We start from the raw sequence: 18,247 nt of genomic DNA on the forward strand, positions 1-18,247 counted from the left end.
TTGTGTCTTCATAGGGCAAATTCCATTTCAATTCAGATGTGATGATTGAAATTCTATTCAAGAATTGAAAAAAAAAGCCTGAACAAATATTATTTTCATGAATTCATGAATTTTATTTTAATTATTGGATGACCTGAACTGAATGATTTAAAACGGAGCTGAGTGTAATGAATATTGTTACATTAATTATGCACTCCATATGGCCATTTTGTGTTGAGAAATGTTAGTAACTGGTGGAAACATTGAATAAATGTAATGTAATAAAAACAACAAGATTAGTACCAACATATTGATATAGCTTTTATAAAACAGAGCTAACTGGTTAGTAGTAATTTATGAATATTTAATATTCAAATGTATTTATATTGAGTTCAAGACAAAAGTCAAGCTTAAGCACAGGATAGGATGTCGATGTAGCGCCATCTAGTGTTGAATGTGATTTTCTGATTCCAATTTCATATTAGTGCGGAACATAAGACTTTGTAGTCTTTTGCATCCACCCGGACGACTGCATCAGTCACAACATGGCGAACCACCTTCGTTTCGTTGCTCGGACGGTGATGGTCCAAGAGGGCAATATCGATGCAGCTTACAAGGCTCTAAATAGGTATCGTATATCCACATGTAATTTTAAGTTACTGAGATAACTAATGTTAGCTATTCTAAGTCGGTTTATTATTTGAACATCGTCGTTCAAACGTAGCTAACTTGATCAATGTCATTCCGACATGACTTCCGGTGTAGACAGAATCCATAAGGTTAAAGTTGAATTTGGCCATTGTCCTTTAAACCCAGGAAGCAGACATTCAACTTGCCGTTCGCCAGTTTTTCAAGCTTAAATGTCAAAATCCATTCGGTAGGCTACTTACCAAAGGACGGACGATAGTTGCTCATCTTAAAAATATGTCTACGTGACCAATACAATTGGATTTAGGTATGTGGAGACACATTGTACAATATGAGGATGAAATTATAGTCCTAAAAAATCTTTCCAGTTTCACTGACTCGCCCAATGATGTGCAACTCACTCAACTGCGATGGCCGATTAGCTCCTGCTAAAAGCCTGTCTCTCTCGTTTTACTTAGTAAAAACAATGCTCTTCACTCAATAGGTATATTTGGAAGATGATACACTACATGGTCAAAGGTATGTTATGTGGACACCCCTTCAAATTAGTGGATTCAACTATTTCAGCCACACTCGTTGCTGACAAGTGTATAAAATCTAGCACACAGCCATAGACAAATATTGGCACTAGAATGGCCCATACTGAAGTGCTCAGTCACTTTCAAATTGGCACCATCATAGGATGACACCTTTCCAACAAGTCAGTTCTTCAGAAACGTCTAGGAGCAACAATGACTCAGCTGCGAAGTGGTAAGCCACAAAGCTCACAGAAAGGGACCACCGCATGCTGAAGCTTGTAGCGCGTAAAAATCATCTGTCCTCGCTTTCAACACTCACTATGGAGTCCCAAATGGCCTCTTGGAAGCAACGTTAGCATAAGAACTGCTTGCCGGGAGCATCATGAAATGGGTTTCCATGGCCAAGCAGCCGCACAGAAGCCTAAGATCACCATGCGCAATGCCAAGTATCGGCTAGAGTGTGGTTTGAAGCTTGCCGCCATTGGACTCTGGAGCAGTGGAAACCTGTTCTCTGAATCACGCTTCACCATCTGGCAGTCCGACAGCTGATTCTAGGTTTGACAGATGCCAGGAGACCACTACCTGCACGAATACAAAGTACCAACTGTAAAGTTTGGTGGAGGAGGAATAATGAAATGGGGATGTTTTTCATGGTCCGGGCTAGGCCCCTTAGTTCCAGTGAAGGGAAATCTTAACGCTGCAGCATACAATGACATTCTAGACAATTCTGTGCTTCCAACTTTGTGGAAACAGTTTGGGGAAGGCCCTTCCTGTTTCAGCATGACAAAGCGAGGGCCATACAGAAATGGTTTGTCGAGATCGGTGTGGAAGAACTTAACTGACCTGCACAGAGCCCTGACCTCAACCCCATCGAACACCTTTGGGATGAATTGGAACGCTGACTGCGAAGCCAGGCCTTATCACCCAACATCAGTGCCTTACCTCATTAATGCTCTTGTGGCTGAATGGAAGCAAGTCCCTGCAGCAATGTTCCAACATCTAGTGAAAAGTCTTCCCAGAAGAGTGGAGGTTGTTCTAGCAGCAAAGGGGAGATCAACTCCATATTAATACATTTGGAATGAGATGTTTGACAAGCATGTGTCCACATACTTTTGCTTATGTAGTGAATTTGTTAGCCTACTGACAGATATTTGTCTTCACTTTTCAGCAGGAGCCATTTGCTTTCCAATCTGTGTTTCCCCGATTGTGTGAAACCAGAATGTGACACCCCCCATTTAATCTCTGAACTGCCTCTACGCTAAACCCACGTCAACCTATGTGAGAATGCTATTCATTGACTACAGCTCAGCGTTCAACACAATAGTTCCCTCAAAGCTCATCACTAAGTTACACTTACCACCAGTTGCAGGTGTTTCATCCCAGGGTCCTTAGCTTAGTGATGAGCTTTGAGGGAACTATTGTGTTGAACGCTGAGCTGTAGTCAATGAATAGCATTCTCACATAGGTTGGCGTGGGTTAGCGTAGAGGCAGTTCAGAGATGAAATGGGGGTGTCACATTCTGGTTTCACACAATCGCGGTAACAACATATCCGCCACGCTGATCCTCAACACGGGGGACCCCTCATGGGTGCGGCCTAGTCCCCTCCTGTACTCCCTGTTCACTCATGACTGCATGGCCAGGCACGACTCCAACACCATCATTATGTTTGCCGATGACACAACAGTGGTAGGCCTGATCACCGACAACGATGAGACAGCCTATAGGAAGGGGGTCAGAGACCTGGCCGTGTGGTGCCAGGACAACAACCTCTCCCTCAACAGGTTCAAGACAAAGGAGATGATTGTGAACTACAGGAAAAGGAGTACCAAGCACGCCCCCATTCTCATCGACGGGGCTGTAGTGGAGCAGGTTGAGCACTTCAAGTTCCTTGGCGTCCACATCATCAACAAACTAACATGGTCCAAACACACCACGACAGTCGTGAAGAGGGCACAACAACGCCTATCCCCCCCGGGAGACTGAAAAGATTTGGCATGGGTCCTCAGATCCTCAAAAGGTTCTAGAGCTGCACCATCGAGTATCCTGTCTGATTGCATCACTGCCTGGTACGGCAACTGCTCGGCCTCCGACCGCAAGGCACTACAGAGGATAGTGCGTACGGCCCAGTACATCACTGGGGCCAAGCTTCCTACCATCCAGGACCTCTATACGAGGAGGTGTCAGGGGAAGGCCCTAAAAATTGTCAGACCCCAGCCATCCTAGTCATAGACTGTTCTCTTTGCTACCACACGGCAAGCGGTACCTGAGTGCCAAGTCAAGGTCTTAGAGGCTTATTAACAGCGTCTACCCCCAAGCCATAAGACTCCTGAGCAGCTTATCAAAGGCCAACTCAGACCCCTCTTACACTGCTGCTACTCTTTTTATTATCTGTGCAAAGTCACTTTAACTCTACCTACATGTACATATTACCTCTGTTACCTCGACTAACCGGTGCCCCCGCACATTAACTCTGTACCGGTACTCCCTGTATATAGCCTTGCTATTGTTATTTTACTGCTGCTGTTATATTATGTTACTTGTAATTTGACATTTTTTACTTCACTCTTATTTTTCTTAACTTCCAAAGCATTGTTGGTTAAGGGCTTGTAAGTAAGCATGTCACTGTAAGGTCTACATCTGTTGTATTCTCCGCATGTTACAAATAACATTTGATTTGATGCTGTTCACTGAAAGATTTTCCCGACTGTAGGCATGCTTTGTGATTGGGCTACACACAATCCACGGCTAGGCAATTGAAGAAAAAAAAGCTATTGATTCTGTGGCTAAATACACCAGGAGTAGGCCTATCAGTGTTCTGAACTGTTGAATTTGTTTCTGAACAGACAGCAGTAGTTCTTTGGCAAATGTATTTCAATTCATCAGGGGTCATTTCATCAGCGCCTCCAGCACCCTTCCCGACGCTATGCTTCTATAAGGAAGAAAATTAAGTGCATAGCTGGAGAGAGAAGAGTTGCAGGCTCATGTCTATCAGAGTAGAGAGAGGGAGCAATGTCAAATAATGTGAATCTCATTCTAGTTCTGTGAGCTACACGGCCACGCGTTGGAAATGTGCAAACATAAACCCGTGCCGGCCCAACACACAAAAAAAATTTAAACGTTGAATATCAGGCACGTTTTCACATTGTTTTTTTTGCGGGCATGATAATTAGAGGCGGCAACTTGAATTAACTCTGATTGCAATGTAACATTTTTAATAAAAGCAAACCGTCCCAATAATTTTTCATGCCACATGAGGTACCGGATTATGGCAAATGGGTTCTGGAACAAAACAGTCCAAAATGGAGCGCTGCCAGATCCTGTTCTCAAATTAGCGAATTTAAGATTTAATTTGCTACTGTGTTCACGATCACCAAATCAGTATCTCCCAAAATTGCTACCATCGGGGAGGGGCTATTTTCTACTGCTTTCTCTCCCTTCCTGCTTGGTTGCCTACCTTTCCCTAAGCCTCTCCATTCTCTCTTGCATATTAGAAATTCCTATTTTTACCTAAAGCTTGTGGCTTTAACGTTCTGATGCATTGCATTTTAAGACTAGTTAAGTCCTATGATAACCCCCTTATATGTCTTATCCATGCATGATGCTGACTAAAAAACAGCCATTTGAGATGGGTGAATATTTCCTACTACTCGTATAATGGCTAACACATCCTCATATCAAAGAATAAAACATTTTACATGGAAGGTATATACAGGTATAGGCCTACTTCTAACCCATTTCTCTCTGCTCTCATTTTGCACCCTTAAGAGTGCTGTCTGTGGATGGAATTATCGAAACGGTGAAACGAAAGCGCTACTATGAGAAGCCCTGTCGGCGCAGGCAGCGAGAGAACTATGAGAACTGCAAGAGGATCTATCATTCTGAAATGGCCAGGAAGATCTCCTTCATCTCCCGGACGCAGAGACAAGACCCCTGGGTCGGTTCCTAGGTGGAGGGCTATGTTCCGTCTGTGTGAAGAGGACCGTTAGGAGTAAGAGCTCACTGAGGTAGCACTACCAAGATGGAAGATCAAGATTTGTATTCCACAATCCAAAGGGTTAGGATTCGTGGCAGACACTTTGAAAAAATGTTTGTCGAAATGATATCTTCGGTTTTGAATGGTAATTTTCCCTGTTCATTATAGCGCGGCGTGCCAGAGGCGAGCATGTCTATGTCTTGTTTGAGAAATGAAACCTTCATTCTCGTATGAAACCTGACAGTAACTATTTCCATCAAACTATTGTTAACATTTTAGACACAAAGCCAAATTGATGTTTAGCACCTGGATCAAAAGTTGTGGTAATACTGAAGTTAAATAAATTCTCTCATTATGTAAGTTTGTTTCTAGTACGTTTGTTTCTGAGATTAAATTAACCAATTTTGCTTGCTCACACCACTTATTTTTGTTAGTTTTGTGCCATATTGCACTATTTTTGAGGTAAGCCATGTTCTATAAATGAAAATGTCCTTTATTCAACCTTTTTAGAGTTGTAAAAAAGAATGGCATTTGTTGTGGAATGAACAAACAATTTATCGATAATTTAATTTATAGATTAGGTTGCAAATTGATAACAATATATTCATTTTATCAAGTAACATTTTTAAAAGGAGAATTTGAACAACAGTGTAATTATGCATGACAGCAGGATATCAGTCTCCTAAGACATTGGTTTCATCCCAAATTGTACCCTATTTCCTATATACTGCACCCCTTAACGGTCCATTTAAGTCCATTCCTTGCCAGAGATGCATAAACTACGGACGGGTTGTCACATCCACTGGTTTCTCTAAATGGGGGCCCTGCAAATGTGAGCTTGTGCTCTTGCGCCCATAAAAGCATAAGCACTTGCTGCTCTGCAGAGGTTGCTGGCCAGAGCAAATCATCTTGGCATTGTGGAGTAGGGCAATACATGATCTATGATGGATTTGCAAGTTTTTTTGGATGGCAGCTGACCTATCTCCAATAGAGAAGTGGCGGAAGTCAGAATCAATGATTTTGGAAAGCGGGCTATAGATAGACCATACTATAAATTGTGGAGACTGTTTAAAAGGTAAATCTACAACATGTTGGCCCCTCATTTCAAGCAATGTTATTCTTATTGTTTCAAATAAAATATTATTGGATACATACGCAGCGCCACTCGGGCACTTCATCTCAGTGCAAGAGGCGTCACTACAGTCCCTGGTTTGAATCCAGGCTGAATCACATCCGGCCGTGAATGGGAGTCCCATAGGGCAGCGCACAATTGGCCCAAAGTCATGCAGGTTTGGCCAGGGTAAGCCGTCATTGTAAATAAGAATTTGTTCTTAAATGACTTGCCTAGTTAAATAAAGGTTAAATACATATTTTTTGCTTATGTTAACATAGGTGCAGCGAAATGCTTATGTTCGCAAATCAAAAGCATTTAAAGAAAATAATTAACAAATATTAGAATGAGTAATCTCAGAGTCCGGAATATAACTAGTGCCTTGACGAGGGGGAAAAAATGATTTAATCTATTTTAGAATAAGGTTGTAATGTAACAAAATGTGGAGAAAGTCAAGGGGTCTCTGAATACTTTCTGAAGGTACTGTATATGTGTATAGACATTATGGACAGTATATGAGTAGAAAAGGTGTGTGCAGCAGTAATTATATAGGATGAGCCTTAACTAGAATACAGTATATGCATATGAAGTGGGTAAAACAGTGTGTAAAATTATATTGTAGGAACCAGTGGTCAATAACTTTGTACATACGGCAGCAGTCTCAAAGGTGCAGGGTTGAGTATCGGATGGTAGCCAGCTAGTAAGTAACAGGGACTAAATTCAAGGGAGGGTACTGGGCGGAGGCCAGCTAGTGGTGACTATTTAACAGTCTGGTGGCCTGGAGATGGAAGCTGTTTTCAAGTCTCTCTGTCCCAGCTCTGATGCACCTGTACTGTCTCTAACTTATAGATAGCGGAGTGAACAGGCGGTGGCTCGGTGGACCAAGCCAAATTTCATCAGAGTCCCGAGGTTGAAGAGGTACTGTTAGGCCTTCTTCACCACATTGTCTGTGCATGGACCATTTCAGGTTGTCAGTGATGTGGACGCCGAGGAACTTGAAGCTTTTCAACCTCTCCACTCCGGCCCAGTCGATGTTTTTCGGGGCATCCTCCCTCTGCTGGGTCCCAAAGTCCATGATCAACTCCTTTGTTTTGTTGACGTTGAGGGAGAGGTTGTCCTCCCTCTAGGCTGTCTTGTCGTCGTTGGTAATCAGGCCTACTACTATTGTGTCGTCTAAGAACAAAATGATTGATTAGGAGACATGCGTAGCCACTCTGTCATAGGTGAACAGGCAGTACAGGAGGGAGCTAGGCACGCACGCACCCTTGTGGGGACCCCGTGTTGAGGGCCAGCGTAGCGGAGGTGTTGCCTACCTTTAACACCTGGGGTCGGCCCGTCAGGAAGTCCATAACCGAGTTGCACAGGGCAGGGTTCAAACCCTGTGCCACGAGCTTAGTGATGAGCTTGGAGGGCATTATGGTGTTGAAGGCTGAGCTGTAGTTGATGAACAGCATTCTTACGTAGGTTTTCCTCTTGTCCAGGTGGGAGAGGGCAGTGCGATGGTGATTGCGATTGCTTCATCCATGGATCTGTTGGGGCATGATGAAAATTGTAGGGGGTTTAGGGCACAGGTGTCAAACTCATTCCGTGGAGGGCCAAGTGTCTGCGGTGTTTCGCTACTCCCTTGTCCTTGATTGATGAATTAAGTTTGATAGTAAGGAACTCCACAACTGGTTGTCTAGGGCTTAATTGAAAGAAAGAAAAAGCCTCTCAAAGTACTCCATGATGACGGAAGTGAGTGTTACAGGGTGAGATGAGTCATTTAGTCCAGTTACCTTCACTTTCTTGGGTACAGGGACAATGGTGTACATCTTGAAGAAAGTGGGGACAACACACTGGGATAGAGAGAGATTGAGTATGTCTGTAAACGCTCCATAACAACATTGTGGAAGGACCTCCAAATATAATTGCTTGATTTAATTAGGCCTGTTCATTTCTGGATCAGATGATACGTTTTAGGAATGGTTGGGTCATCCAAACAAATGTAAATGGCTATTATAGGGTATAATTTATCTACACCAGTGGTACCCAAACTTTCTATAGTTCCTACCCCTTCAAACATTCAACATCCAGCTGCGTACCCCCTCTAGCACCAGGGTCAGCGCACTCTCAAATGGTGTTGTTTTGCCATCATTGTAAGCCTGCCACACACACACACTATAAGATACATTTGTAAAACATACGAATGAGTGTTTTTGTCACAACCCGGCTCATGGGAAGTGACAAAGAGCTCTTACAGGACCAGGGTACAAATAATAATATAATAATTCATAATTTTGCTCTTTATTTAGCCGTCTTAAATATTAAACCTTATTCACAATTTTTGATGAACAAATAACTCACCACAGGTTAATGAGAAGGGTGTGCTTGAAGGGATGTTGGGTTGTTTTGGAGAGTCTCAGTCTTAAATCATTTTCCACACACAGTCTGTGCCTGTATTTAGTTTTCATGCTAGTGAGGGCCGAGAATCCACTCTCACATAGGTACGAGGTTGGAAAGGGCATCGGCGTCTTAACAGCACGATTTGCCAAGGCATGATCTGAGCACAGCCCAATCCAGAAATCTGACAGTGGCTTCTGATTAAGTGGACTGGAGGCAGGGCATGAAAGGGATAATGAATCCAGTTGTTTGTGTCGTCTGTTTTGGGAAAGAACCTGCGTAATTGCGTACCCAGCTCACCCAGGTGCTTCGCTATATCACATTTTACATTGTCTTTAAGCTTGAGTTCATTTACACACAAAAAAATGATACAATGATGGAAAGACCTGTGTGTTGTCCTTGTTATTAATGCAGACAGGAAAGAGCTCCAACTTAATCTTAATCATAGCCTCAATTTTGTCCTGCACATTGAATATAGTTACGGATTCCCTGTAATCCTAGATTCAGATCATTTGGGCGAGAAAAAACATCACCCAGATAGGCCAGTCGTGTGAGAAACTCGTCATCATGCAAGCGGTCAGACAATTGAGAATTATGGTCAGTAAAGAACTTTAAGCTCGTCTCTCAATTTTAAAAAACGTGTCAATTCTTTTCCCCTTTAAAACCAGCACATATGTTGTAAAAGTGTTACATGGTCACTGCCCATACCATTGCATAATGCAGAAAATACATGAGAGTTCAGGGGCCTTGCTTGAACAAAGTTAACCATTTTCACTGTAGTGTCCAAAACGTCTTTCAAGCTGTCAGGCATTCCCTTGGCAGCAAGAGCCTCTCGGTGGATGCTGCAGTGTACCCAAGTGGCGTCGGGAGCAACTGCTTGCACACGCTTTACCACTCCACTATGTCTCCCTGTCATGGCATTTGCGCAATCAGTACAGATACCAACACATCTTGACCACAAGTCCATTTGATGTTACAAAGCTGTACAGTACTTTAAAAATATCCTCTCACGTTGTCCTGGTTTCCAGTGGTTTGCAGAAGAGGATGTCTTCCTTAATTGACCCCCCATAAACGTAACGGACATACACTAGGAGCTGTGCCAGGCCCGCCACTTCTGACTCATCCAGCTGTAATGCACAAAATTCACTGGCTTGTATGCGAATAAGTCCTCCACAATAGTATGGGGATTGCCTGTCCTAGCCACTCGGTAGCTCACAATATAAGACGCTTCTAGCCCTTTCTTATTAATGGTATCTGTTGCTTTTATACATGTCTTACTACTCGAAAGTCGTCTTCATTCTTGCTCAAAAATACTGCAGTGGCTTATTTTTCAAATTGTCATGTTTCGATTCCAAATGTCTGCGCAAGTGTGAAGGTTTCCCGTGAGAGAGTAACGGTTAATGTGAATGGATGTTAATTATTTGACTAGGGTACCTGTATTTGACATTGTGTTGTTATTTCGCTGAATACAAGATGTTTGAATTTCATTTTTGGCAGTGAAATGAGGATACTCAGGCGAGAAAAAAACTCGCCCAAATGTACGAATAGCCCGTTGGAAATATAAATGTACTGTTTGAAAATGTGAAGAAAAAAATATATACACTGCTCAAAAAAATAAAAGGAACATTAAAATAACACATCCTAGATCTGAATGAATGAAATATTCTTATTAAATACTTTTTTCTTTACATAGTTGAATGTGCTGACAACAAAATCACACAAATTATCAATGGAAATCAAATTGATCAACCCATGGAGGTCTGGATTTGGAGTCACACTCAAAATTAAAGTGGAAAACCACACTACAGGCTGATCCAACTTTGATGTAATGTCCTTAAAACAAGTCAAAATGAGGCTCAGTAGTGTGTGTGGCCTCCATGTGCCTGTATGACCTCCCTACAACGCCTGGGAATGCTCCTGATGAGGTGGCAGATGGTCTCCAGAGGGATCTCCTCCCAGACCTGGACTACAGCATCCGCCAACTCCTGGACAGTCTGTGGTGGATGGAGCGAGACATGATGTCCCAGATGTGCTCAATTGGATTCAGGTCTGGGGAACGGGCGGGCCAGTCCATAGCATCAATGCCTTCCTCTTGCAGGAACTGCTGACACACTCCAGCCACATGAGGTCTAGCATTGTCTTGCATTAGGAGGAACCCAGGGCCAACCACACCAGCATATAGTCTCACAAGGGGTCTGGGGATCTCATCTCGGTACCTAATGGCAGTCAGGCTACCTCTGGTGAGCACATGGAGGGCTGTGCGGCCCCCCCAAAGAAATGCCACCCCACAAAATGACTGACCCACCGCCAAACCGGTCATGCTGGAGGATGTTGCAGGCAGCAGAACGTTCTCCACGGCATCTCCAGAAGGTCACGTCTGTCACGTGCTTTCATCTGTGAAGAGCACAGGGCGCCTTCTTGCCACAGCTCGCATTCATATGTCATCCTGGATGAGCTGCGCTATCTGAGCCACCTGTGTGGGTTGTAGACTCCGTCTCATGCTACCACTAGAGTGAAAGCACCGCCAGCATTCAAAAGTGACCAAAACATCAGTCAGGAAGCATAGGAACTGAGAAGTGGCCTGTCGTCCCTACCTGCAGAACCACTCCTTTATTGGGGGTGTCTTGCTAATTGCCTATAATTTCCATCTGTTGTCTATTCCATTTGCACAACAGCATGTGAAATTTATTGTCAATCAGTGTTGCTTCCTTTGATTTCACAGAAGTTTGATTGACTTGGAGTTACATTGTGTTGTTTAAGTGTTCCCTTTATTTTTTTGAGCAGTGTATATTTAAATGTGAATCATATTTTTATTTGGCGTACCCCTGACTGTGTTGTGCTTACCTGGGAAAACATGATCTACTCTAAATCACTCATATCCTTCTTGCTAAAATTGTAATAGTTGCATAATTTCAGTTTGTGACAAAACAAGCAAGCGGAGTGTAGAGAATCATTGTACCGTCTAAACCGCTGTGAAATATATTTTCCATAACATAATATTGTATTTTCAGCTGTTTGAAGCTGGTGTACAAAACCGAAAGTAATAAAAATTTAAAAAACTTAAGAACGGGGAGCATAGAAAAAGAAACACATCAAACAGATCTACAGTTTCTTAGACTTGCTTTCAATGAGAATGACATATTTATAACTAAAATGTCTATGTGAATTTGGTTGGGTTGTCCAAAACATTACATATTGCAGCTTTAACTAAATGGGGAGTAAACATGCATGACAGTTTTACTAAACTCAGCAAAAAAAGAAATGTGCCTTTTTCAGGACCCTGTCTTCCAAAGATAATTAGTAAAAATCCAAGTAACTTCACAGATCTTCATTGTAAAGGGTTTAAACATTGTTTCCCATGCTTGTTCAATGAACCACAAATAATTAATGAACATGCACCTGTGGAACGGTTGTTAAGACACTAACAACTTACAGACGGTAGTCAATTAAGGTCACAGTTGGGAAAACTTAGGACACTAAAGAGGCCTTTCTACTGACTGAAAAACACCAAACGAGAGATAACCAGGGTCTCTGCTCATCTGTGTGAACGTGCCTTAGGCATGCTGCAAGGAGGCCTGAGGACTGAAGATGTGGCTGGGGCAATACATTGCAATGTCTGTACTAATGAGACGTCTAAGACAGCGCTACAGGGAGACAGGACTGACACTTTTGATTTTGACACCCCCTTTGTTCAGGGACACATTATTTTATTTACGTTAGTCACATGTCTGTGGAACTTGTTCAGTGTATGTCTCAGTTGTTGAATCTTGTTATGTTCATACAAATATTTACACATGTTAAGTTTCCTGAAAATAAACACAGTTGACAGTGAGAGGACATTTCTTCTTTTGCTGAGTTTAGTTGGTAGCCACCCTAACTCGACCATTATCCAATTATTTATTGCCCCAGCTCTGGTTCAACATCATCAGGCTGATCCATAGCTGATGACATCAGTTGTTGTCCCGTGTTCTACACAGTGGATTCCGAAACCGTAAGTACCATCTAATCACTAGCCTTACATTATGATAATGCAGGACACCTCAGCCACACTATTTAAACCGTGTGGTTACTGCCTCGTGTTTTTCCTTGCTGACGATACAGCCACAGCCTTCCACACGTCTGACACGTGCAGTGAGAGAAAAGCGTGACAAGTAAGTTACTGGGCCAATCAGTATTTATGTAGTCACTGAGTGGTTATATTCTCAACCAATGAGAGCATTTTTTTACCAAGTGCTAACCAATCGCTGCCGTGCACACAGTTCAGCACGTGTAGCGCATGGTAGCAATTCACATGTTGCCCCTCGCTGTACTGAGCACTGAAAGGTAAACGGAATTTGAAAGGAGGAAAAGGAGGAAACAGTACGGAGACGTTGAGAATAGAGGACTCTTACAACTAGAGCGCGCAATCAACATCAGTGTTAGTCATATATATTTTAAAATAAGATCTTATCAGAATTGCAATAGGAGAAGGAAATAGCAGATATTCAACTATTTATCAATTTGACTGTTTTATTTGATTGTTTTGATATCGGCTTCATCCTAAAAGGTAAGAGATATATCGGCTATAGCCTACTGTGCCTTGTGTTTTTCTTTAGAGATTTTTTACCCCAGTCCTATTTAAGCTCGATTTGAACGGTCAAATGTGCTCTGTTGGTTACAATAATTAAGCAAATAGTAAAATCATTATTGGTTGTGCCTGAAGTATGCGCTGGTTCAGGATCAGCTTTTCCAGCTCTAGCCCGAACCTTCCTTTGGTTAACGCCTCAAACCAACCTGGAATCAGTTCATGGCTTTAGTTCTCTATGTATGTCATCTATATATTATTTAATAACTGAATACAGTAAGTATTTAAAGAAAAGGCATAGGGGATTTATGAGAAGCGTTCAATGAACATTGACAACTTTATAATGCGTGAAACAATGTAGTGTGATGCAGCCTCTGGGCTTTTGTTTCAGGGTAGTCAATTAGTTTGATGTTAAAATGGTCAGATGTTTGAAATGTAACTAATAGCTGCCATAAAATCCTAGAGCGATACAGCCAAATCCCACTGGACAGGGTGCGTCACCCCTCCACACAGCACACGATCACATGTATAGATAGCAACGCAACAGCTCGTGGAGTTTGAACCAATATCAGTGACTAACAGCATTCCTTCTTGAATATTTATTAGGGGACACACCTACTAGTATTCTGGAACGTGACGTGAAACCCATGATTTTGCGTTGTTATTGTTTTTGATTTGTTATTGTTTTTTTATTGAGCGCTTTTTAAAATTTAAATTGTGATATAGGTATGTCTATGACTGTCCTTTTGTTAAAGGGGGGATTTACTACATGCCGGACTTGTTGTAATGCCTAGGTCACCATTAACTCTACATCAGCTATTACTAATTGTAATATCCCTTGGGACTGACCTGGTATGTTCTCTCTCTCTCTCTCTCTCTCTCCAGGGATGCATTTGTTGAGCATGTCCACCAAATGGCCGTCCTACGACTCCCGCTCCTCCACCCCCAGCTTCCTCCTCAGCGAGAGCGACGTGACGGAGGACGAGGCAGACATTGATGTCTTCACCTCCGAAAGCGAGGGAGATAGCTCAGGGGGTGGCAAGACCTGCTCAGTAACATTCCCCCTGGCCGGGGGTGGCGAGGCAGCCCCTAGGTTACACTGGTCCATGGCTGGGAGTGGACAAGCGGAATGCTTTCCCCACACCAACATCTACCCATCCATGGTGGCTTCCGCTTGCAGTGCTGCATTCTGCACAAAGGAAAGCACAGAGGAGACCACACAAGGAGACCTGGCCTTTGCTCAGAAAGTGAGTTTTGAAAAAAAAATTAAGGCTGATTTAAACATACTTTGTTACTGATTTTCTCACCCAGGGACATTATCAGACAGAAGATATTGATGTTTTCTGTGTCCCTTCCCTCTCCTAGTGTTCAGAGCTACAAAAGTTTATCAGACCCCTGTTAGAGCTTCTGAATGGACTCAAGACGGGGAGATTTGAGAGAGGTCTTAGCAGTTTCCAGTCGAGCGTTGCCATCGACAGACTACAGAGGATCCTGGGTATTCTTCAGAAACCTGACATGGGGTAAGCAAACCCTCATGTGCATAGCGAGCAGGAACCTATGGTGTAGTCACACATTTACTTTAAGTGTTTCATGTCGTAACATGTTATTAATGACAGTACTCCTCTTTTTCCAGAGAAAAATTCCTCCGCACCCTCCTGCAGGTAGAGATGATGCTGAAGATGTGGTTCCCCCATGTGACCCCTGTCGCTGCCACCCAGAACCCCACACCCAGTCTTCCGCCACGATGGCACCAAAATCAGCTGTGTATGCCAGTCAAAGTGGGTCTCTTACTGCTCTAGCTATCACTGTTTAATATGTAATTGTCATAATGATTCCCACAGCAATCTATAATATGTAAGACTTGTATCTAATTTATGTTTTTCTTCACTCTTTCTCCATCAGAAGCGCAAGCTTAGCTGGTTGGACTCTGATTTCCCCAGTGCCGCCCCACCCAGCTGCAAGCGCCTGCAGTGTGAGGACAACTACCAGGAAGTGACCTCACAAGACTTTAGCCTTTTGAGCACAGACACTTATAGCCCGTCATGTCTGACTGTCAGCAGGAGAAGAAAGGGAAATAAGAGGCTTGAAATTTCACCTTGCTCTGCATGTGGTAGCCCAGCCACACAAGACAGCCGTGTCTCCTCCACCCATCTGGTCTTTCACTCACATCAGCTCTCCCTCCATGGACATAAGCCATGGAGGTGCCACAGCGGGCCTGGCACAGTGAAGACACAGACCAATATTACATCAGTGGGAATTCAAAGGAGGAGTCAATCTATCCCCACATTACTAAGGTCTATGAAACAAGAGCCGGAGTAGAAGTACAGACATAAAATTGGACATAAAACTGAACTCTGAACTCATTGCACCTTTTAACCATCTTTCATCCACTTTTGTCTGTGTTGGAGAGTTCTTTTTTAAATTTTTTTTTACTGAAATTTACCTGGGAATATTTTTTATGGTTGATATGATAAAGCAGTCTTTAGTAATAAATAAAACAAATATATATATATATATATACTGTTACATTTTTATTTTATTTTAGACTTGTCAACAAAAATAGACATACAGTCCAATCACATTAAATACACTATACACTAAAAAAAGATTGACCTCTAACCTAACATCAACTCACAGTTATGATAAAGTTATCAATAGTAGTACATCTTAAAACACGGACAATACCATGAAAAACAATACAAGAACCTGTTAATCCTTTAGCTGATGCAGCACAGTGAAAAAAGGCAGCTGGATGTATAAGGCTTGCTATACCACCTCATTGATTGTAAACCATGCCATACAACTGGCACTAAACCACTGCCAACCAGTGGCAACAAAGCCATTTATTTATTACACAGTTTAATGTAACTATTGACTAAATCCACCTCAGCGTGAATACTAACTACACCAGTAGCATACAACTGGAAGAAAGGCAACTATTAAAAACTACAAAAGAGGAGAAATAACAACTATGTTATTGTATTTCTCATAAAATAGGTCTGTTGGAATGGGTCTGTTCTGAAAAACCTGGATGCAGACTAGAGCCAGGGATTCCCTATTACATTCTAATTGGCTTTATAACTTTATTTATTTGATAGTATACATTTATCATCTTTTTACCTTTAACTGGGCAAGTCAGTTAAGCGCAGAACGACAGATTTGTACCTTGTTAAGAGGCGCAGAACGATAGATTTGTACCTTGTCAGCTCCGGGGCAACCTTCCGGTTACTAGTCCAACACTCTAACCACTAGGCTACCCTGCCGCCCCTTTACTTTTTGATACATTTGATGTCAGGTTTATTCTTCTATGGTGTGAAAAGAAAAATATTTTGAGGAATACACTGCCCAAAAGCGATTTGCACATGAGTATTTTACTTTTTACATTTATTGATAAATGTTACTATTGTGATGATGCAAAACACCTACTTTTTAATCTTCTAGGAAGGTTTCTATTAGATTGGGAGAAAATCCCTAAAAAATATTTCATTAGGCCATTTGAACCACAATGTTTTTGCTTAGCAAATATCATTCATGTTGAATGCCACTTTATCCCTGGCCACTTTCAGAGAGTCTCTCTTGAATTGTAACTACCTCTATGGGAGTAGGCAGGAAACCAAGAATAACTGGGTACTGTCTTGATCTACCAATTTAAAGAAGATGTCTGGATAAAAACGAATACAGACAACTGAAGCTGGTAGTATGTGTTATTGTTCCTAACCATGCCGAGGAAGGCCCAGGTCGTGGACAGCATAGGTAAGCAGAGAGAGATCACTGCAGTTGTAAACACAGGTAACTGTGTTGAGGCAATGCACAACCCTTCCTAAAAGCTGGTCATACATCAGCCAATTGTGGAGTTGTTTATTTAGATATTTCCCATGAGGAAATATTGCAATTTCAAGTGATGTTTTTGGTGTATGTAGCCTAATACTCCTGCTTAATTAATCGTGTCCCGTGTGGCTCAGTTGGCGCTTGCAACGCCTGGAGAAGCGTGTCTGTTAAATGACTAAAGTGTTACATTAAAAAAATTGAAATAAAATGTACATTTCCAAATAAATAGGGCCTATGTTTTGGACATTTTCTCTGTTTATCAAGAGGACAAATGGTTAGGCTGAGAAGGATACTTCGCTGTTTTATGTTATCTTCCTTTATTCAAGCCATTTCCTTTGCCTCTTTTCTTCCTACCTTTTACCCAACACCCTCCATCACATTTTTGGGTTGGACATAATATAATTGTTTTTTGGTTACACACAATGTACTTGTGCATAATATTTTATATAAAATTGTTTGAGACCTATATTGTTTTTGATAAATTGTACCCTTTTTGCTAAAATAAAGTAACGTGTTGGTTCATCAGAACTTGACGTCTGACACATACATTCAAATTATTTCCCCGAACATCTGAGCTGATGTAGAATTGATTGTGGCCCTGCTAAATGAGAGTTCAGGTAGGCCTCCGCTCTACAGCAAGAAAGTAGAAGGGGTGCTCGACAAAAATACAACAAAATAGCCTACCAAGAAAAACTTCCAAAAGGACAACCAGTAATTTGAGGCAGGAAGGAGTTGGGAGTACTCAACAAAAAAATGCAGAGATACATTTCTTATTTGCGGAAGCTTTATTCCATTGTTAGGATGAGTGCAGGTGACTGATGTCAAGCTGTCAGTCGGTTACTTCTTTCAGAGGAAGACATCAGTTTGGCGTCGAAGCGTCAGTCACCTGTACTCATCTCAACGATGGATTAAAGGGGCAATCTGCAGATGCTATATTTGGGGATTTATAAATTAATTATATATACCCATTGATTCTTGAAGAATGTAACTTTTAAATGCCTCATGGGCTTTACACCCCATCAGAACCTAAAATATAAGCTTGTTTTAAACCAATGTTTACTGTTTACTCCAATGTTTGTACTCCAGTAAATTACTCCAGTATATTGTTTCAACTGTGGATAGGCAATTTAAAGCCTGAGCAAATCTACAGTATCCAGCTGCAGTCCTGCAGCTTGGCCTGTCACTAAAAGTGTCCTTTCACTTAAACCCTATACTATTAACTAGCTACTTTTCCTTTCCTCCTTTC

The 18,247-nt window shown here is 42.0% G+C and overlaps 2 protein-coding genes across 2 annotated transcripts; both read left to right on the forward strand.

Annotated features, from left to right (window-relative positions):
- The first annotated feature begins 467 nt into the window (after positions 1-467).
- Positions 468-5,479, forward strand: mrps21 (mitochondrial ribosomal protein S21). The gene is made up of 2 exons (XM_024396173.2): positions 468-607; positions 4,912-5,479. Exons 1-2 carry the CDS (start codon positions 525-527, stop codon positions 5,090-5,092), a joined length of 264 nt encoding a protein of 87 aa, XP_024251941.1. The 5' UTR covers positions 468-524; the 3' UTR covers positions 5,093-5,479.
- A 7,435-nt stretch (positions 5,480-12,914) lies between these two features.
- On the forward strand, positions 12,915-17,529 carry LOC112229982. Its single transcript, XM_024396172.2, has 5 exons — positions 12,915-13,155; positions 14,059-14,420; positions 14,539-14,693; positions 14,807-14,951; positions 15,076-17,529. The coding sequence occupies exons 2-5, from the start codon at positions 14,061-14,063 to the stop codon at positions 15,490-15,492; spliced, it is 1,077 nt and encodes a 358-aa protein (XP_024251940.1). The 5' UTR covers positions 12,915-13,155; positions 14,059-14,060; the 3' UTR covers positions 15,493-17,529.
- The last annotated feature ends 718 nt before the right edge of the window (positions 17,530-18,247 follow it).

Source organism: Oncorhynchus tshawytscha, linkage group LG31, assembly GCF_018296145.1.
Source record: "Oncorhynchus tshawytscha isolate Ot180627B linkage group LG31, Otsh_v2.0, whole genome shotgun sequence".
NCBI classification, from domain to species: Eukaryota; Metazoa; Chordata; class Actinopteri; order Salmoniformes; family Salmonidae; genus Oncorhynchus; species Oncorhynchus tshawytscha.